At 48.9% G+C, this 22,063-nt stretch overlaps 1 protein-coding gene across 1 annotated transcript in view; it reads left to right on the top strand.

Moving 5' to 3' along the window:
* The first annotated feature begins 1,271 nt into the window (after positions 1-1,271).
* ST8SIA5 (ST8 alpha-N-acetyl-neuraminide alpha-2,8-sialyltransferase 5) overlaps positions 1,272-22,063 on the top strand; it is a 36,685-nt gene continuing 15,893 nt past the window's right edge. Inside the window, exons 1-2 of the mRNA XM_060029543.1 lie at positions 1,272-1,299; positions 14,851-14,943. Of these exons, the coding sequence (XP_059885526.1) occupies positions 14,942-14,943 (2 nt within the window). The 5' untranslated portion in view covers positions 1,272-1,299; positions 14,851-14,941. The remainder of the gene's footprint in view (positions 1,300-14,850; positions 14,944-22,063) is intronic.

Here is a 22,063-nt window from a genome sequence, read left to right as displayed (position 1 = left end):
GCGACGTCTGGAGACAGTTTTGGTCATCACAGCAGGAGGGTGGAGGATGAGGACCTGCTGGCCTCAGAGTAGAGACCAGGGGTGCTGCTTACCAGAGGATCACAGGACAGTCCCACAGCAAGGACTGCGCAGCCCCAAATGCCAGCAGTGCCACATTGATGGGGCGGCGGCAGCCCTTTCCTCTGTAGCCTTCTCGTTTGACTTGGTCAGGTTCCCTCCGGGAAACCCATCCATGCCCAGACCTTTGGGGGCAGGGTGGCTGGGACCGGGCGTGCTCAGTAAGGTGACTTCCAGGTCAGCCCAGCTGTTTTTAACCTAGTATCTCGGTATATGAACACTGCCGTCTGCAGGGTGGGCAGGCAGAAGGCCCGGACTGCTTGGGCTTAAGGCAGGGGACTTGAGTGTGTGGAGGTGGGGAGTGTTTAACGCTCCTTATAAACCTGAAGCAACTCTTCTGCGGGCAGCTCCATTCTGCAACCCCACCTTCAGTGGCCCCGGCGGTGCAGTGAATTCCCGAGCCTTCCCATATCCTGCACAGAGAATAGATTTACTTCTTATAGGCGGTCAGGGCTCCACTGTCTCTGGCCTAAGGCAATTACTCATCTGCTTTGCATCTTCCAAAATGTTGTTGCGGCCTCTGCTACTCCTCTCCATCCATGCTCATGCCCTTGTTAATGCCTTTGCTGTCCTTTCAGTCAGGTTGGGGGGAGGGAGCAAAGAGAACCATGTGTGTTGAGTCCATCATCTTAAACCAGGAGGTGTGTCCTTATGAGTTGGAAAACTAGATTTCATTAAAAGCTTTGCCGTGTGTGGGGCCTCTGGGGAAGGCAAAGAGCTGGCGAGCTGGAGCTCTTCTGGTGTGAGTCTCTGGAGGCGGAATTGAAGGGCGCACCAGATGGGGTAGGGGAGCTCTGCGACCTTGATCTCGCTAAGCCTCAGGTTCCCTGCGTGTATAATGTGTAACCCTGCCCTGCCCGTAGAGGTGAAGTAAGGGCACGGATGTAGACGAGCAGAGAACACCGTAAAGGGCTGTGATCTATTACCGTCATCCTCCTGGATGGATATCCCTCTCGTCTCCACTAGGCGTGATCAAGGCGAGGTGTCACGTGGCACACGCCAGAATGTGACTCTCTGGTGATGGGCTTACCCAGCACGTGAGCATGAGTACCGACTGCCTCGTTCTTTTGCCAGAGGTCTCCAGTTTGGTTGGCAGAGTGGTGACCAGCTGGCCAATTTGACGGGGCTCTTTAATGTCATGGACGACCCAGCAGTGCAGAGTGGCAGTGACTCCAGCTCCAGGTACAGACCCCGGCGAACGACCAGGGAAGCTCATCCCAGGGTGACCCTGCATCCCCTGCCCCATGGCCTACCCCCCAGGGCTGCCCTCAGGGAAGAAGCAGTCTCAGCACAGTGGCCCAGAGCTCACTTTGGGATCCTGCCTTGTCTGCTTTGACAGGAGGGGTGAGGGCTAGAACCCAGCCAGAACAAAGCAGGGACTCCTGGGCCCCTCTCTTTTGGGGTGGGAGCTGGGATGGAGGCTGGAGAGGGAGTCTGGGTCTCCAGCCTCCATTTGAGATGGGGGCAACATTCCACCCCTGCTGCAAGGCTTCCGGATACCAGGCCACGGGTGTGTGTAGGTTTGTGGGGGGTGAAATCAGGGTGGGTGAGTGTCGTGGGCTCCCTGTTCCTCTGCAATCCCACTGGACAGGCCATCCCTACTCTGCCTATCTGTGAGACTGACCTTGGCTGGGGAAAAACGTTTTCATCAAGATACGATGCTGAGGGCTTCCCTGGTGGCATAGTGGTGGAGAATCCGCCTGCCAATGCAGGGGACACGGGTTGGAGCCCTGGTCCGGGAAGACCCCACATGCTGTGGAGCAACTAAGCCCGTGCGCCCCAACTACTGAGCCTGTGCTCTAGAGCCCGTGAGCCACAACTACTGAGCCTGCGTGCCGCAACTACTGAAGCCCACGTGCCTAGAGCCTGTGCTCCGCAACAAGAGAAGCCACCCCAATGAGAAGCCCGCGCACTGCAACGTAGAGTAGCCCCCGCTCGCCACAACTAGAGAAAGCCCGCACGCAGCAACGAAGACCCAACACAGCCAAAAATAAATAAATAAATTTATTTAAAAAAAAAAAGATACAATGCTGAGAATTGACAGTCTACCACCACGTGGTTATTTCTTCTTGATCGGCTGTAGTGTTTGGAGTTAAATAAGTCATTAAGGGCACTCTGTATATTCCGGAGTAGGAATTCAGAAACTATTTGTAGAATGAATGAAAATGGAATATTCTCAGGCAGGGCACACTCATTGCGGGGGGCAGCGGGGAGCATTGCGGGGAATTTTTCTGATAAGACGGGATGCTCTCTCTGCTTGGAGCTGGGTGTGGCTGGAACTTCCCAGCTAAGGGTTTCCTGGGGCTAAGTTGTTTGTTTCCTTAATTTTTGCATTTATAAGTATGGGCTAACTTTCAGATCAGTTTCCCTGGGAAAGAGGCCTGAGTTTTCATTGCTGTTAATTTTGACACCAAAACATCAAATCGATCCTGCAGAGGAGAAGTAGCATGTTTTTCAGGGACCTCAATACATCTGATTTTGTTCAATGCTTTGAAAAAGAAAAGATGTGGCTCCAGTGTCGGCAGCTGTTTGGGAAGGTGTCCACAGACAGGCCTTGGGCTGTGGTGGGTGGCCTCAGGCCCTGGCCTGGGATCAAGGTCTTATTCTGGCCTTTTAGGAGCCCAGTTCTTTCCACATATGCGTGGTGGGAGCCCTGGCCAGCCGCTTGGCCCCTGGGATGTCACCCAGTGAGAGTGACAAGTCCAGAGTTGTCTGTTCCGTATGTTGAGCCTCCAGTGTTGGTCCTTCTGCTGTGTGACCTGCCCGCACAGATGGGGGGTGGTCTAGATAAGTCTTCAGGTGTCTCCCTGGGAAGGACTCCTTGAAGGGCTCACCGAGAGGTTTTGGCTAGAAGGTGCTAACAAATTGAGCAAGACAGAGCAGGCCCCTGGAGGCCATTCTGGGCAGATGTCCCGGGCAGGGGCTGAGCAAATTCTAACTTTTCCTCCTGCCAGCGGCTTTGTTCTCTCTGCCCTTTTCCTGCAATCTTGTCTCTAATTTCTCTACCTATCTCACCCCACCTAGTCTCTCCTCTCCCTTTCTTCCTGTCACCCATTCTTTGTCCACTTTTCTTTCTCAGCCCCTGTGTTCTGCCTCTCTCCTCCTCCCTCTCATCTCCCTTCCCCTTTATCCTCTCTCCCTCTCTCAGCAACTCAGGCCAGCCTTCCCTTCCCTGCCTCCTAGGGTCCCTCAGGGCCAGAGACACCTCTGGCATCTGTCAGGTGCCCTTTATTCAACATTGTTACCAATTGAGTTGATTTCCTTCCAGAGAGCCGCCATTTGACCAAGAGCTCCCTTAGCCACTGAATAAATGTGATGGCCACACATTCCAAGTTCTTCTGGGACACTCCCAACTCATATCCCAATTTCCAGTTGACCCCCAAACTCCCCACATATGTGAGAAAACATGGTATGTATTTCACACGTGTAGAAAATAATGGTTCATGTAAGTAGAACTGACCTGTATGTTGGTGATTCTTTTCCTTGGCGTGGGAGCAGCTTCTGCCTTCTTTAAAATGGGCAGGACAGCTCCTGGCAGCAGACGTGCAGGGCTGAGGGGAGGACCTAATGACACCGTGAAAAGGGCTCTGCAGAGTGAAAGTGCATCATCCCAGCGGACAGCTCTCTGTGCCTGCAATACGGGATGAGCTTTGTGGTATTGTTCACCTACTGAATAATTCAGCGTATGCCGTATTTTGCTATCCGTAGCTGTGTGGTATGTTGAAGCGTGGCGCACCTGATGTCATTTTTTATTAACACTGTTGGAAGGGAAGTCGGGAGGCACCATTTATAACAGAGGATAAAGAGGGGCAAAAAAAGCAATGACTCATAAGTTGAATACTCAACCAGGAGCCACAAGAAGGAGCAGGTCCAAATGATCCGTCTGGAGCACTCCGAACAGGACCGCAAAGGAAATCCAGGCCAGATGGTGCTCATAAAGGCTGTGGCCACGTCTTCACTTTGGACATAAGCTGGGGGAAGTCCAGACCCAACTGGAAAGTGTATGAGTTACAAAATATACATTGACATATGGCTTTATTGATTTCAAGTCTAGATCTAAAAGCATCCAATAAGCATTCCTAGGAGAACTGCTTTAGTGAACAGATAGGAATAATTGTTAATCAGCCAATGCTTCTATTTAAGTGGGTGCTTTGAACAAGCAGGAAGGTCTTTGAAGACAGCTCTCATCATGTTCAAATTATGTGTTTATGTTTCTGTCTCCCAACCTAGACAGTGATGGTGCTTCTCCATCTTTGAATTTTTAGCACCCAGCATGGCACAGGCTCAACAAATGTTAATTGAATAAAAGAATGCATTAAGCAAGAACATAGTATAGACTTTTGTTAAGAACGCAAACTTCAATGTCAGTGTCCTGGAATTCTCCCTTAGAGATTTATTCCTTTGGATTAAACCTTGTCTTCTGGCACTGTCTTTGAAAATTAATCCCTGGGGAAGGGAAACACTTTGGAATCAAAAACTCATTCACAGTTTGGAATGACCAGAGAATTTTTTCTCTTGAGAAGAGCAGGTAGTAAGGAAGTGTGAGAGTTCTGGGTGGCAGGGTGGGAAAGGGGAAACTGATAGTGGAGGAGGGGTATGTAGGAAAGTAGAAGGCAATGAAGGCAGATGATGTACTTTTGCAATAACTGACTGAGAACTACACCCCCCCAAACCACCCCCACCATGGCGCATGGTGATTCTGGAAAGGGTAGATAGGGGAGGGGAAGGGGAGGGAGGGCACTTGTCCTGTCAGCCCACTGCTTTGACCTCTCCAGCCTGGCCAGCTGCCTGCAAGACCAGTGACCACCTGGAGGGCAAGGGGAGGCACAGCACCCGTCTGTCCTGCAAAGTGGATAGGCAGTGTTGCCTCCGCTGCCTCAGGACATCCCAAGGAAAGGTCCCCCAGTCACAAGGGCTGAGGGCAGCTGAGGCAGGAGTCCCCAAGGGGCTGACTCGCAGCCTGGCTTGTAGCCACAGCTCAAAAGGCTTCACTCGACTTCTGCCAAATAGATCCTGTTCCATATCCCAGCCCTTGTCCTCCTGCCAGGATCCACCTCCCACTAGGCCTCCTCCTTGAAGCCTTCCCTGATAGCCCCTTTCACTCTGTGTTCACTCTAAGATGTGTCTGCACAGAGGGCTATTTCTATCATTACGCAGGCAGAGAACTCTCCAGCAAGTGCACACGAACCACTCTGTGTTTGCTCGGGCATCCCCCAGACCTCGAGGAGCCTCCTACCCTGGGGAACTGGGCTGGACTGCCTGTGCATGCAACTTCAGGGCCCTCCGGACACAATAGCTTCAGACACAGCCCACAGGCGGCCTGGCTGGCTGGCCTCCTCAGCCCCTCCTCCCAGGGTGCACACAGCCTTGGCCCCCTGGTCCGAGATGGATGGCAGGAGATGGCTTGCAAAGACAGCTCAAGGAACACTTCTCTCTGAGGTCTAGGGCAGAGCTGGCCCAGATTGTCGCCCGCCCAAGCTGTCTGTTCCCGGGACAGCGTTTTCCCTGTGCTGCTGGGCTTCTGACTGGGGTGCTGGGGACTTTCTACAGAGGAAGGTGGCACCAGCCACAGGAGTAAAGGGCAGGCCCCAAACTGGTGACACAAAAGCCTCTTCGCTCTGTAGAACAGCAGGCCAAGTAAGCGTCAAGGCTAGAGCTTTTCCCTCTGATCAAGGTCTGTGTTGTGCCTAGCAGCTACTGTGCAGTATGGGGTGTGGAATCGTCATATTTCAGAGCTGGAAGGAACTAGACTGAATTCAATTTAGCATTCTGTTATGCTATATTGAATTGCTCCCTAATTGTTTCAAGACAGTGTATAATTAAGGAATAAATTGTGCGATACAAGTACTCCAGGAGCCTAGTGAAGTCAGAGGCGCTTCCATGGAGGGGCTAGACTGGCTTGGATGTGGATGGATGATGCCTGTGGTCGAGTGCTACCGGGGGCTGGCTGTGTGCCAGGCATGGTGCTGGGCGCCTGACACGTGTTACTGCAGTTAATCCTCACACTCAGAGCTTTGAGGTGGGTACTGTCATTGCCCCCATTTTACAGAGGAGGAACTGAGTCCCCACTTCCAGGTGTGGTGGGTGGTGCAGCTGGAGCACACGCCATGCAGTGTGACTCTGAGTCCTAGCACTAGTGGGCCATGCACGACAGAGGGATTCTTCTTTCTGGGCTGTGGACAGACATCCAACGTTGGGTTGGGTTGGGTCCCCTCGTTTCTCCTTGCCAAGTCCTCTCAGACCGCCTGTTCCTGCCCTCAGCTCCTGGCTGTTAGACTGGACTAAAATGGCCATATTGATCTAAGTAGGTGATTACGTGCATATCTTCTTCGAGTACTGTCATTAGCACTAGAGGCAAGACGATCTTTAGGGTCTTTCATCCCTTCCTCTCCTCCTTCCCACTTTTTTATTTTTTTGCGGTACACGGGCCTCTCACTGTTGTGGCCTCTCCCGTTGCGGAGCACAGGCTCCAGACGCGCAGGCTCAGCGGCCATGGCTCACGGGCCCAGCCGCTCCGCGGCATGTGGGATCTTCCCGGACCAGGGCACAAACCCGTGTCCCCCGTATCGGCAGGCGGACTCTCAACCACTGCGCCACCAGGGAAGCCCCAAAGGGGAGCTTCTTAGGGCTCCCTGGTCTGGCCCAGAAAATAAGGCTGCCATGTATGTACTCTTGCAGGGAATGTGCTAGATATTGGATCTGGGGCCCTGCAGAGCTGCTGGCTGGGGAGGAGGAGTGTCAGCATGAGACTTTGCCCCTGACCCTCCCCCTAACATGTGCCAGGAATAACGCTCCACTGAGGTTCACGATGGGAGCAGATTAATCACAAGACAATCAAGGGTTGCGCTCAGAGCGTCAGGCTATGTAGCTTTCAGTTCTGATTTCTCAAAATAGCTCTGGGGATTCCTGTGGACAAATGAAGAGACACTGGTCCAGAGAGGGCCCTGGTCCATGCAGGGGTCTGGGTCAGGTCCCTCCACCACCCAGGAGGGGCAGTGTGTCCTGGCAGCTATGCCCTGCTATTGTTAACAGCCAAGCCCTTCTTGCCTCTCCTTGCATCTATCTGAGAAGACACTCCAGTCCTTTGTGTGTCAGGCTGTAATTTTCAGACCTTGATTTCTGTGTGTTTGCCCTCACGGTTAGTATGGTATCTCAAGATGGCAGCTGTTCTGCTCTAAAATAGCACTGAGCTCACTGAAGGGCTGTTGGCCTTGGGAAGGGGAGGAGGCTGCTTACTGAGAAGCTCTCAAATGACCGTGGCTTATGCCGGTCAGGGAGACGGGCTGCACTGAGGTGACTAAGGACGTGGGTTCTGGGCTCTTGAAAGTGTGAGGTTCCTTTTTTAGTGCCTCCATCCACTGGCTGAATGACCCTGGGCAAGTTACTTTACCTCCTGTAGCCTGAGTCTCTGGTGTAAACCGGGGCAGTAATGCCTGCCTTTTAGGGCTGTTGGGAGGGTTAAGTGAGGCCAAGTTAAGGATCTAGTATCAGGCTACCACATACAGTTGTGCCAGGTGGGCACTGCACAAAAGTAGCTAGCCAAGTGGAGTTGCAATCCAGCTCACTCTCATTTGACAGGCCACGTGCCTGGCATGTGGAGAAAAAGGTGCTTTTTCCTAATGCACACAGAGATGCCCTACCTGCACTGTTCCTACTCAGTGTGGGATAAATAAACCACTCTGTGGTTCTCTGAGACTCTGCACCAGGCTTGACAGGGGCCCAGGGGTTCAGATTGCTGAGCTGGGGCAGCTTCCCTATTCCTGGGGCTGGTGGAGGTCCAAGAGGTGTGCTCTTGCATGACACAAGGACTGCCCTGGGCTCCTGTTTTCTTGAACAGCATTAGTATCTAGGGATGAAGCGGCGTATTAGATAGAAAGCTGAATGCGTGGGCTTCATCTTGTACCAGCCAGTGGCTTCTGGGTCTCAAAGTACTGTGGCCCCTAAGGAAGGTCCCACGGTCCTGAAGGAGCTCTGGAGGTGGGATCAGGTGAACAGGGGAGCCCTCTGTGGGGCAGGCTCATGTGGAGGGGCTGGGAGGAATGACAGAGCCAGACTCTGCACACTGGATCCTGGGCATGCTGAAACGAGGCCTCCTCAGCCCTCCAAGCGGGAGCCCAAGCCTGCGTGGGAGGAGGGGAACCAATATTCAGAACCGTTGCGGTCACGTCTTCATTTGTCTTCTCGCTTAGTAGGGGCCCTCGCCTGCTGGTCAGGCAGCAGCGCTGCCCAGCTATGCCCCCCACGCTCCCGAGGGCACAGAGACGGGGGCAGGATGGATGCAGCCTGGCACCAGCATTGGACTTGGCTGCCAGAAGCCAAGTGGCATCTGAGATGAGCTGGGCTCCTGATCTGAGCGGCTGGGACTATTTATACCTGTGAGGTGCCCGAATGTGGTGCCCCTCCCCTTTGAGGTGGGTAGAGATCGTCTTTCCAGAATTGAAAGAAGAGACAGTGACTAAGTCACCTTGAGAGGCTAATGGAGTCGAGGAAGTTGGAGAAACTGTTGCTCTCAGTCTTATAGCAGCTCAAGGGAAAGCTTGAGATATTTAGAGAGAGATCCATGATTTAAAGGGGCCTTTCTTTAGTGGTTTCCAATAGTAAGAGAAAACTTATAAAAATATAGAAAAGTGTTTTTTGAATCATTCATAATCCCATTACTCAGAGAAACCTACTATTTTTTTTTAAACATCTTTATTGGAGTATAATTGCTTTACAATGGTGTGTTAGTTTCTGCTTATAACAAAGTGAATCAGCTATACATATACATATATCCCCATATCTCCTCCCTCTTGCATCTCCCTCCCTCCCTCCCTCCCTATCCCACCCCTCTAGGTTGTCACAAAGCACTGAGCTGATCTCCCTGTGCTATGCGGCTGCTTCCCACTAGCTATCTGTTTTACATTTGGTAGTGTATATATGTCCATGCCACTCTCTCACTTCGTCCCAGCTTACCCTTCCCCCTCCCTGTGTCCTCAAGTCTATTCTCTACATCTGTGTCTTTATTCCTGTCCTGCCCCTAGGTTCTTCAGAACCATTTTTTTTCTTTAGATTCCATATATATATGTGTTAGCATACGGTATTTGTTTTTCTCCTTCTGACTTACTTCACTCTGTATGATAGTCTCTAGGTCCATCCACCTCACTACAAATAACTCAATTTCGTTTCTTTTTATGGCTGAGTAATATTCCACTGTATATATGTGCCACATCTTCTTTATCCATTCATCTGTTGATGGACACTTAGGTTGCGTCCATGTCCGGCTATTATAAATAGAGCTACAGTGAACATGGTGGTACATGACTCTTTTTGAACTGGGAGAAACGTACTATTTTAAATAATTAACTAAATTAAATATGGGAGATTAAATTAATTAAATTAAATATGGGAGAAACGTACTATTAATATCTTGTTACAGTCCTTCCCTTTTCCCATGTGTTCACGTATGTATATAGAATTCGTTTTGGAGATCATAGTTTTGTAACTTGCCTTTTTCACTCAACATTATCATGAGCATCTTCCCATTACACACAAAATCTTAAGCATCATTTTTGATGTCTGCATGATGGTCAGTATCCAGACCAAAAAGGGATTTCTATGGCTTCCTCCAGAATGCCGTCCTTGGGCCTCCTGTCAGAAGCAGAATCGAGGGATGACCCGTGTGGCAATGCTTCTTGCAGTCTTATTTCCTCAAGTCATTCGTCTTTAAAGAGTGAGATGGAGCAGCACAGCCTCCCCAAAGCATAGCGCAGATATGCTGGAGAAAGAAGCAAGGGCTATTAGCTCCATTTTTCAGATGGAAAACTAGGCTTTAGACCCAGGCCTGGAGTGATTTTGATGACGTGGCTGAGGTACCACATGGAGTGTTTTCAGAGTACCTGGGATTTGTTATCATCACGTGTGGTAAGACACACAGACGTGGAAATGACTGTCATGAAGGAAGAGGTTTTTATACTTACAGATCTCTAGAAACAGGAAGCACACCATGCCATGTAGGACCACACAGGAAGCACCAGAGTCGGTCAAGCAGCAGGAGGAGTGAAGGGGAAAAGGGGGCAAGAGCCATATAGGCAAAGCCTATATGGAAGGAATGGATGCGACAGGGTATGCACACTTAAGATTGGCTAGTGTGAATAATTTCAGTGGGCTCTGGGGCAGAGGGCTGTCCCTAGTTGTTTGGCAGCTGGCCTTGGGGTGATTAGGGCAGAGGGCTAAGTGGCCCTAAGTGTGAGAGGAGGAGGTGGTGGTGGTGGTGGAGTATAAGCTCTGGATTGCTTGGTTTGCGTATGAAAGGTGTGCTCATGGGCTGTTTACCATCTCTAGGAATTGACTCGTTCTAGGAGAGGCAGTCTCTCCAGGGCCAGCAAGGCCCCAGATGTCAAAGCATCAGAAACACATAGTTAATCTATGGAGTCTGCAGCAGAGATGGGTGATCAGGGACATCCCCACGTCTAAGCAGAATTCAGCATGGGCTTTATCCTCAGGGTGGTAGGGGAGAGGTTTACTAATAGCAGCAGAAGGAGGATGGCAGCCAGTCCAGATGGTGGAGAACTTCCTGAGTTATTCATCTCTGACTCAGCTCTGCCATCAACTAGCTGAGGGACTGTAAGCATGTCTCTGACTCCCTGGGCATCCACTGGCAGCTCTTACCCTTTAACGGCAGGAGAAAGGGAAAGAAGGGAAATGGACATGCCTTGGGCACTTCCTGTGTTCCAGGCACTGTACTAGTGCTTTCTCTGAAATTCTCATCAATATCTTCTCTCAGCCCTGTCACAAGTGTACTGCATTTTTAATGCTGATTTTACAAATGAAGAAACTAAGGCTCTTCATTTGATGGGCCTAAGGTGGCTAATGAGGGGCAAAGAAGGATGTGAACCTTATTCCGAAATCCTCTCCACCTAATAGCCACTAAACACACCACACAAGACCATTTGGAATCATTGAACTGCCTAGTGATGTGCATATGAGTGATGCTGGGGATTCAGGAAAAAGGAAGACTGAGTGGAGGCTGCAGAGGTAAGGCCAGGATGGCCTTGTGAAGGCAGTGAAGGGGCTGGCTGATCAAAGGGAGGTGCTGCTTGGTTTTAACGTCCTTTGAGAGTTTCTTTCTCCTGTTTGTGGATCATTAATTCATAGTATTGTTCTGGCTTGGTTAGTAAGTGGGAAAAACTGAGGGAAACTTGGGGATTGTATTTAAGTGCTGGGTGGGACTTTAGATACCACCTCTTTCAGATTATTTTTAGGAGGAGAAAAAAGAGGCCCAGAGAGGGGAAGTGATTTACCCAAAGCCACACAGCTGGTTTCGAGGCATATCCTAGATGTGTCTGCAAGTGTCCCAACTCCCTGAGAACGCTAGGATAAGCCTCCTCTTAATAATCTTCTGCGTCATTATAATCTAGAGCTTTTCTTAGTAGCATCCTGAGATCATGGCTTCAGATGACCCAGTGGATTCCAAAGGGCTTTGTGTCACTGGCTCTGGTTGCAAATGATGATCTTTGTGATAAGACACCAGACCTCACTTACTGTTATGTGACTGGAAAAATGACATGAGTTGGAGCCAAGGTCATGGACTTTTTTGTAGCCCCAGGCTGACACCTTTGTTCTTAGTTGCAGATAACAGAATCCATTTTAGCTAAAGCAGAAAGGGATTTATTAAGGGTAGAGATAGCACAGAATCATTGGGAAAGCTGAAGAAAGACTCTAGGCTAGCTTCCAGGAATGTCTCTGCAGACTGCATTGTGAAATTGGGCCACCGTGGAAGCTGCTGCCTCTGATATAATCGCAAAGGTGCTGCCACTACTACAATTTCCAAGAGCCATGCCACCTCTGCCACATTCTGCACCAGCAAAACAATACATTGAGCTTTGTTATTCTTCTAGAACATGGCTCTGACTCAGTCTCATGCTACTGATTGTTGAACCTAAATTGCTTCAAGGACCCTAGCTACAAGGGAGTCTGGGAAATGTAGTTTTTAGCTTTCTTGTCTCTGTAGTACAAAAGGTGCAGAGATACCAAAGACAAAGTCCCTGTGTTTGAGATACTCCTCATTTGGAAGGGGAAATAGATATATAAACAGACTATTATGATACAATGGTATCTGCTCTAATTAGGAGCAAATGTATAGAGGGACCCTGAGAGTGAGCATTAGAAAAGGCTTCCCAGAAGTGGGGGCATTTGGGCTGGGTACTGAAGGATCAATATGAGTTTGCCAGGTGAGAAAGACAGAGAAAGGAGTTGTAAAACACAAGAGAAACAGAGAAAGGAGAGTGTGATATTTTGGGGATCCTCAGTGCCTAGTTCTTATGAAATCTGCTTAAATTCTTTTAAGACATGAGAGAAAGGAGAGGATTTATTTTGTATAAATAGGAGCCAATTTGTTGTATAAAATATTTTAATATTCTAAAATATTATTTAAAATTTCTTAAATATATAATTATAATATTTAAAAAATTAACTTAAATCACATTAAAATGAAAGAACAAATATTTACAAATATAATAGTTTTAAAGTGTTAAATATTAAATTGTATTTTTAAATTATTTAAAATACCGACATTTTAAAAAGAAGCCAATTTATTGGATAAATGTCTCAATATTTCTAAAGCAGCACAGACATAAGTTTGTCTACATAAGTTAGTGAGAATATATGTGAACTAGCTGCTGCCACATTTTGGGAGGTTTGTGGGAAATGCTCAAGGACTGACTTTATTTTAAATCCTTGGTTGTGGCTTGCAGTGCCCAGCAGCAGTCCTGGGGCTCCATCCCCACCTCCTGTTCTCCAGGGCTACCTGTTGAGACGCCACTGCCCCAAGTTTAGAGAGGCTGACCCTGCAGATTTCTTGATTCTGGGCTGTCACGGGATCCCACCCTCCCAGCTTAATCTGCCCAAGCATCTTCTGAAAGAGAGGCCGTGAGGAAAGGGTGCACCTGGCCTCTGCCCTGGAGGCCCCTTCTGCCTCTGTGGCCAAGTCCAGCAGTGAACTACTGTGTTTTACCTTGGTGGGAACCCTCCCCCCGACTCCCTCACCTCCCCGCCTCCGACTCCTCCACCCCCCAGGCAGGCGGATGTTCCCTGGGCTGGTGCAAACTGTCAGGTGCGACTAAGGGAGGCCATAGGGCACTTTCCAGGGGATACCAGCTGTCCTCGTAAGTGGGTGGACAAGAGCAGTCTTGACTGTATGCACTGGTGCACAACGCAGCTTTGCCACCTGCCACCCACACGACGCTGGCAAGTGAGTTAACTCCCAGAGCCTCCTCCTGGGGGGCTAGTAATAAAGATTGAAAGGGAATATGATGCTTAATGAAATAAGTCAGACAGAGGAAGACAAATACTGTATGGTATCACTTATATGTGGAATCTAAAAAGTAATACAAATGATTGTACATGCACAACAGAAACAGACTCACAGACTTAGAAAACAAACTTGTGGTTACCAAAGGGGAGAGGGAAGGGGGGAGGGATAAATTAGGAATATAAGATTAACGGATACAAAGTACTGTATATAAAATAGATAAACAAGAAGGATATACTGTATAGCACAGGGGATTATACCCATTATCTTTTTTTTTTAAATTTTTTTTATTTTTTGTGGTAAGCGGGCCTCTCACCGCCATGGCCTCTCCCGCCGCGGAGCACAGGCCCCGGACGCGCAGGCCCAGCGGCCATGGCTCACGGGCCCAGCCGCTCCGCGGCACGCGGGATCCTCCCAGACCGGGGCACGAACCCGCGCCCTCTGCATCGGCAGGCAGACTCTCAACCACTGCGCCGCCAGGGAAGCCCTATACCTATTATCTTGTAATAACCTATAACGGAATAGAATCTGCAAAATACTGAATCACCATGCCGTATACCTGAAACTAACATAATACTGTAAAAAACTATACTTCAATTAAAAAGAAAGAAAAGTGAATGCTTCCACGTAGAGTGCCGGGCCCTGAACGTGGCCCATGACAAGGGCTCAGCAGTATTGGCTTAAGTTGCTATTGTTATTTTGCGTGAAGCTGCAGAAGGTACTGCGAGGTGACTCTGACACGCCTGGAGCCAGCTGGTGTGGGAGTGGGCTCGGGCCCCTCTACACTGACAGCACCACCTGGAGTGCCACCTGTTTAGCCTCAGTTTTCTCAGCTGCCAAATGGGGAGAAAGAAAGAGTCTCACCTAGTCACAGCGCGAGCATGGACATCAGTGAGCTAATGGAAACAAATGCTTTTTATAGTAGAAAAAGCAGCTTGTGTTTTTTCAGCTATGCTTGTGGCTGTCGTTGTGTGACACTTCTCCCAAGAGGAGGAGAAAGGAGAAAAGAGCAGGAAAGGGCAGGACCAGCTGAAGACCTGTAGCCTCACTACCCTGGCTCCCAGGGCTGCCTCCATCAATGACTGGTCAGAGGAAGAACGCAAATGAGAACATGCCCGGAGCATCCTCTTTCTTCTTCGAAGCCACCACGTGGAGCCAAACCTGCTTCTAAACGTCATGATTTACTGAAATGGGTTCATGCTTACACTTCCAGGTTGATGGAGGTGCTGAGAGTAATTAGCCACCCAGTGATGAGGCCAGAGGGCGCCAGCAGTCCTGGAAACAGACCCTCTTCAGGTCGTCTGCTGGGGTGGGCTGGTTTGCTCTATTAATTTGGCCAGATACCACCCCTCTGCCCCCCGCCCCCCGACAACAAGAGCCCCGACAGGTCCCTGAAAGTCTGGCCGCTTCTCTGCGTAGTAACCTCTGTCCCTATTGGTCCCCAGGTACTTTGAATTTTACGAGGGCCCTTTTGAGTATAACTCCACGAGATGCCTGGAGCTGAGGCACGAGATCTTGGAAGTGAAGGTGCTTTCCATGTGAGTGTGGCCGGGTGGGTGGTGGGTGCAGGGTGGGGCATGTGGGGACGGGCAAGGCAGGGTGGGGTGGGGGGTGAGGGATTGGCCCAAAGAAACTGGAAACTTGCTGCATCACTACAGAGAAAGAATTAGGTGCTTCCCTGGGGCCTCTGGCATTCGGAGAGCTCTGGAGGGCTCGATACAGGGATGACTGTTCGTGTTTTATGAAAAATGCCAAGTTTGCAAGGTTACCTCTGGTGACTGGGCGTTCCAGTCCCCGGCTCAATTACCAGCGTCCATGGTTATCATCACTGGGCTCCTCTTGGATAGAAATCGAAGAGGGCACCCGAGTATCTTATCTGAAATTCAGTACTTTGTGGCTTAAGCATTGCCCTCTTGCTATTCGTTAAATTTTTAAAAATTATTTAAAGGATACAACATTCAAGTGGTACAAAAAGACATACAGTGAGAAGTCCCCTTCCCACAGCTACCCCCCTCCAGTCTGCCCCTCAGAGGCCACCCATGTATCTTCACGCATCCTTCCAGAGGGTCTGCATAAACCAGCACCCATGGGTGGATGTCTTTTACCTTTTTTTTTTTTTTATTAATACAAATAGCCAGAGAACTGTGCTCCCCACTCCCTACCAACAGTGTATCACCTGTGGCTCTTCTACAACCCATGTGAGGGAAAACGCATTACGTGCTGGACTCACTAGTGTGTATGTGCCTCCCTCACAGCACTGCCACGAATTGAGAGGAATTTGTGTCATGTTAATCATGGCAGGATGCATGTTTATTTGAAAACAGTTATCGCTGACCCTTGAACAACATGGGTTTGCACTGCGCAGGTGCACTTATATGCAGACATTTTTTGAGAGTAAACGCTGCAGTGCTGCTTGGTCCGATGTTGGTTGGATCTGCGGATGCCCAGGAGCTGTGGTCAGGGAGGGCTGACTGCAAGCGCTGCGCTGTTCAAGGGACAACTGCGCATCCGATGTGGAGAAGTACAGTTGATTTGGAGCCAGGCAGTGCTGGGTGCTTATGTGGACTCACGGGCCCTGACACGATCCCAGGACTTCCATCCATGGCCCACAGGCAGGATCCACTGCTCCTTTAGCCACTTGACGTGATTTCCAAGTCATGTGGGTCATTGAAAGAGCTTGGAGCTTGGGGTCAGGCAGACTTGGGATCCAAAGCTGACTCTGGGCCTTAGAAGCTCTGCATCTTTATACAAATTACTTAACCTCTTTGAGTCTTTCCTTACCTATAAAAATGGGGACACAACTACCTACTTTTAAGGGTTGCAGTAAAGACTAGCTGAAGTAACATATGTGAAATAGATAGCCCAACAGTGCACATCTACGGCAGCACACGTAATAGGTGCTCAGTAAATGTGAATGTGCCCTCCCTCTCTCCCCCCTCCCCTTTCTTTCCGTTTTGGAACCAGCAGCAGCTTTTCTGGGCTGACATTCACAGACCCCATCAGCTCAGTAGTGCGGGAAAGCTCCAGGGATAAGGCCAAACGTCCAGCTGGGATCAGCTGCGTTGTTCACGGTCCTTGTTCTGTTCGAGGGTCTCTATAGCTTCTAGAGGGACCGCAGGAGGCAGCTCACCCTCTGTCCATCCCACCCAGCCCTGAGCGGAGCACACTGTGGAGGGCGCTAGGAGTTAACTGGGCCAAGAGGATTCTAGACTGAGGGGACAGTTTGTGCCAAGGCCTGTGTCAGGAGAGGCCCACTGTGTCTCAGTCTCTGAGAGCTGGCCTGAGGGGCAGCAGGAGCCATGTCCCTGGAGGAGCAGGCAGGGCTGCACCTTGTGGAGCCTTGCAGTGTGGACCGGGATTTAGATTTTATCCTTTTCTTAGGTCCATGGGCACCCATGGGAAAGGTTTTAAACAAGTGGGGGCGGGGGAGGATAATGTGATTGGTGTTTGCTCTGCCGAGGAACTGTGACTTAGTGATGAAGACGTCTGTCCAGCCCGCAGGCAGGAGCCAAAGGTATAAGCAGAGGGCCTGATCTTTTCTCAGAACTCAAAGATCTCGGCCCCTTAAATGTCTCGCTGGGGACAGCCGGAGCACTCTTCACTGAGAGCATACCTTAGAGTTTTCAAAGGGTAAAGAATTAATCTTTTAAATTATAAAATGCAGACAGTTTCTTCATGGTTACTTCAAGATCTAGACAGGAAGTCTGAGAGACCCTATAAATGGGCCATCCTTCTGTCACATGGCATCCCTCTACCCATATATTTTCTCTGCATTAGTATAAGTCCTTGTTTTGGTTTGCTATGGTTCCCATAACAAAGTACCACAGACTGGTGGGGTTAAACAACAGAACTTTATCTTCTCACAGTTCTGGAGGCTGGAGGTCTGAGATCAAGGTGTCGGCAGGCTTAGTTGCTCCCGAGGCCTCTCTGTCTGGCTGATACATAGCCATCTTCTTGCTCTGTCTTCCCAGGGTCTTCCCTCCGTACCTGGGTCCTAACTTCCTCTTCTTATAAGGACATCAGTCATATTGGATTAGGGCCCACCCTTGTGATGTCATTTTAGCTTAACCACCTCTTAAAGGCCTTACCTCCAAATAGAGTCACATTCTGAGATATTGGGGTTTAGGGCTCAACATAGGAATTTTGAGGGAGATATAATTCAGCCCATAATCATCCTTATCACAGCTTCCATTTAGGGACCATATTAGAAGTTACCGGGCCCTTTGTTTCAAGCCTAAGTCTTGAACATTGCGGGGTGTGATGGGAACCTCATTTCCCTCCATGATCCGTGGCCACCCTTTGTCCCTTGTCAGGGACTTGTGTTGGTGACAAAAGGTCCTCTGCGTGTTTGGCTCTACTTGTCTCTGCCTTTGGGGCACCCTCTCGGTTCTCCTGAGCTGAGCGGCCATCCCAGCTGGCGACCTGTGAGCTTTACCCCATCTGTCTCTTCCATGTCAGTTGCCCTCCATGTGGTCCCCTGGCCCTGGAGTCTTGGCGCTGGTGGTACTGGGGGTCTGAGAGGAGAGAGGCCGGGCTGTTCAAGGGGCATGTGAGCCTGCTGGGTCATCAGGGAGCAGTGATACCAAGTGATACCTTTCCTGAGTGATACCTTTCCTGAGTCCTCAAGCTGAGGTCAGTGGGCTCCCCCAGGGCTGGAATCGGAGAAGCCAGAGGCTGGTCTCTAATCCGACTGTTTCTGATGCTACCTGGGCACCTGTGGGCGTCACTGTGCTCCAGCCCAGAGCCAGGAGTGGTGCTCACGGCGGAGACCCTGAGTCATCCGGAAAAGGTTAGATCTCCATCTGTGAATGGAAGGGGCTGGACGGACGTGCCCAGAGGCCCTTCCGGTACATGAACGTCAGCTGGCATTCCATCTGAGGAGACAGTGGGGTGTGTGATTCATCTGGGAATGATTCTGATCCAAAATTGCTCCAGTCAATGGTAAAAATCAGTCAGCTGGAAAATTCCCATATGGTAAAGGCCTCGTTCCCAGACAATATCCAATACAATGAGGATTTACTCTGTGATGATTTGTTACGAAATCACATTGTCCCTAATACTTGTAAAAATTATTTATGCTGACTTTTAGTCATTCTAGGGCCTCTTTATTTTTAAGCCAATTGCTGCCTGTGCTCACACACTGATGGGGGCCATGCCTGGGACCTCACCCTTGGTGTCTCCTGCCACCGCTTCCCCATCTTTCCGGGCGGGGGAACCCTGCACAGAGCCCTGTACTGAGACCAGGAGAGAGGCTGGGAGCAGGGCTGGCTGGGCAGAGCTTTCAGGGCTGGATGTCCCTTTGTGCCCACACTTTTCTGAGTCTTGTTGCCTGACCCTACCCAGGCTCAGGACGTGTCTGTTAAATGAGTGAGAAAGTGGACAAAACCTAGGTGGGAACAGAAGAGGCCATGGCGGAAAAGGGGGAGAACAGTGAGGGAGAACGAGATGAAGGTGAGCATCTCCTGCACACGACTAGAAAAATCAGGTAGAATACAAAAGTTTATAATAATAAAAAGCAAAGATCCCCTTCCCCACAGCCTCTCCCCCAGGCCTGCTACTCGGCTGTTTCTTCTGGGAATTACCTTGTACCTCTCAGTCCTATGCGTGCCATGTATGCTGTGTTTAGCATTCACTGACGGCCTGGTGTGGTGGGTGAGGATTCAGCTCCCTTACCCAGCCCAAACCATTCCCCCCACTTTTCCCAGTTGAGGGGTACTGCTATTTTTAGTTCTTCTATCTATAGATCGCCTAAGTAACCTATTTTTTGTTCTACCAAATGTTGGCAGTATCTCTTGATCCTGTACTTTGTAAGATGAGGCTATTAAAATTACCCCAACTTTTTAATTCCAGCCTCTGGCTTCAGTCATCCGTGAGTTTACCTTTAGAATGTCAAGGCTGATAACATTTACATTCCATTTGTAACCATAGCAAGCCTCTTTGGGGCCTGCTATGGGCAGACTCTAAAATTTGAAGATCAGAAAACAGTGATTCTCATCTCTTTTCCTATTCATTTTTTCCCCTTTTTTTCTCGAGCTTCTAGTCATCTTTTCCCTTTGAACACTTTGTCTCTATCATGCCCCCCCCCCCTTTTTTTTTCCTGCCTGTCCATCGACCAGGCATTCCCCCAGGGTTTCCCCTCATCCTCTTTCTCCATCCTGGACAGGCTGCTCTCTTGGTGGGTCACGCACTGTTGTCACTTCCCTTCTCTGCCGCCGTAGGTTAGATTCACCTGGAGCTGCTTCTTTCTTGGTTTACTCCTTCATTTTGCTTCCACCCATCTTCAAGTAAATTCCCCCCAAATAGTGGGTGGAAGGTAAGGGTTTGAGTCCTTCTGTGTCTCCATGACCTAATTCTTCTCTTAATTTTTGGTTTGGTGGGGTTGATATTTTAGGTGAAAATCATTCACCCACAGAACGCTGAAGACCTTCTCCATCATCTCCTGGTATCCGGGGCTGTATGAGCACGGTACTAGTTGTTCCTTTGGAGGTGACCTGTTTTCTTCTGTCTGGAGTCTTTACAGATCATGACAGTTCTGGAATAGCCCGATGGTGGACCTCAGGATACACGCTCATGGAGACCTCTTAATCTGGAGCTCACTCCAAACCCTTGAACTTTCTCTTGGATTTCTTCATATTTCCTCCTCTCCAATTTGCTCCACTTCGTCTTTCCGGTACCTCTAAGGGTGGTATTCTTCTGGATTGCTCCTCGAATATCTTTTAATCTCATCTTTTCTATCTCTTTGCCCTTTGTTTCTATTTTCTGAGAAATTCCTTGACTTTACCTTCCAACTTTTCTAATGAATTTTCATTTTTCCCCAAGAGCTCTTTCTTTTTAGATTGTTCTCAGAGCAATCTAGTCTTTTTTTATCCCTCTTCTGGAATGTTAGTCATGTCTTGGGTGAAAGGAGGCAAGTGGCTGGCTCAACCCTCATCTTAGAGTAAAGGTGATCTGTGCCTTTGTAAAGCAACTTATAAAATTTTTTTTATACATATTGCCTCGTTTGATCTTTCTGACAACCTTTGAGATCAGCAGAGCAGAGGTTATATCTGTCTTACAGATAAAGCAGCTGAGTCTCAGAGAGATTAAATGACTTGTCTGAGGTCATATTGTCAGTGAGAGATGGAACCAGGATTCCAGGCTGGATAGCCAGGCCCCGACCTTGATCCAGTGTGTGACAAGGACATTGGAGGCACAGAGAATGGGGTCTGGACACTGGTAACAGTTGAACTTGGGACCCTGGGCTTCAGTGTTGCCAAGGTTGTGTTTCTGGAGGCGTTAGAGGCATTGGCTGTTCTGGGTGCTGCCCTAGGGGCCTGTGGGTTGCAGGGAGTGAGGGAGGGCAGCAGTGGGTGAGCAAGGCTGCCGCTGTGTAATGGCACCTCTCCTCCAATGTCACATGAGCTAAATAAGCAAGAGTTGCTGTGGGAGGTTTGGGAAAGCTGGAAGGAAGGCATCAGGATGAGAGGAGGGACTCCTTCCAGCTCTTTAAAGCTGCCAGGCAGGTTCCTGCCCCAGGGCCTTTGCACTCACTCTTCTCTGCCTGTAATACTCTTTCCCCAGATGTTTGTGTGGCTCACTCATGCATCATTTCAGTTCTTTGTGCAAGATTCCCCTCTTCAGGGAAGGCTTCCCTGATCAACCCATCTGAAATAGTCACTTTTCAACCCCTGATTCAGTTTCCTTTTTTTTTTATTATTTCTTTTTTTCTAAATTGAAGTATAGCTGGTGTACTATATTATATAAGTTACAGGTGTACAATATAGTGATACACAATTTTTAAAGGTTATAGTCCATTTATAGTTATTATAAAATATTGGCTATATTCCCTGTGCTGTATGATATATCCTTAGAGCCTCTAGCTTCATTTTTCTTTTTTTCTTTTTTTAAATGGATTAATTTGATTTTTTGTTTGTTTTCTGGACTGCACCGAGCGGCTTGTGGGATCTTAGTTCCCCAACGAGGGATTGAACCCGGGCCCTCGGTAATGAAAGCATGGAGTCCTAACCATTGGACCACCGGGGAAGTCCCTTGCTTCATTTTTCTTTGTAGCACTCACCACTCCCTAACATGACATTAAATATCTGGGTTTGTTTTTTTTCTGGTTGTGGTAAGAATACTTAACATGAGATCTACCCTCTTAAATTTGTAAGTGTCCAATACAGTATTGTCAACTGTAGGCATTAAGTTTTACAGCAAATCTCTAGAACTTATTGGTCTTACATAACTGAAACTTTATGGCAACTCTTCATTTCTCCTTCCCCGAGCCCCTGGTATCTATCATTCTACGCTGTTTCTATAAGACTGACTATTTTAGATACCTCATACGAGTAGAATCATGCAGTATTTGTCCTTCGGTGACTAGCTTATTTCACTTAGGATAATGTCCTCTAGATTCATCCAAGTTGTCACATATGGAAAGATTTCCATTTTTTTAAGGCTGCATAATATTTCATTGTGTGTATATAATACATTTTCTTTATCCATTCATTCATCAGTGAACATGTAGGTTGTTTCCATATCCTGGTTATTGTGAATAATGCTGCAGTGCACATGGGGGTGCAAGTATTTCTTCAAGATTCTGATTTCAATTCCAGAAGTGGGATTGCTGGACCATATGATAGTTCTATGTTTAATTTTTTGAGGAATCTCCATACTGTG

Source organism: Delphinus delphis, chromosome 13, assembly GCF_949987515.2.
Source record: "Delphinus delphis chromosome 13, mDelDel1.2, whole genome shotgun sequence".
NCBI lineage: Eukaryota > Metazoa > Chordata > Mammalia > Artiodactyla > Delphinidae > Delphinus > Delphinus delphis.
The sequence above is the reverse complement of the archived record's forward strand: the minus strand, read 5'-3'. Positions and strand labels throughout refer to the sequence as shown.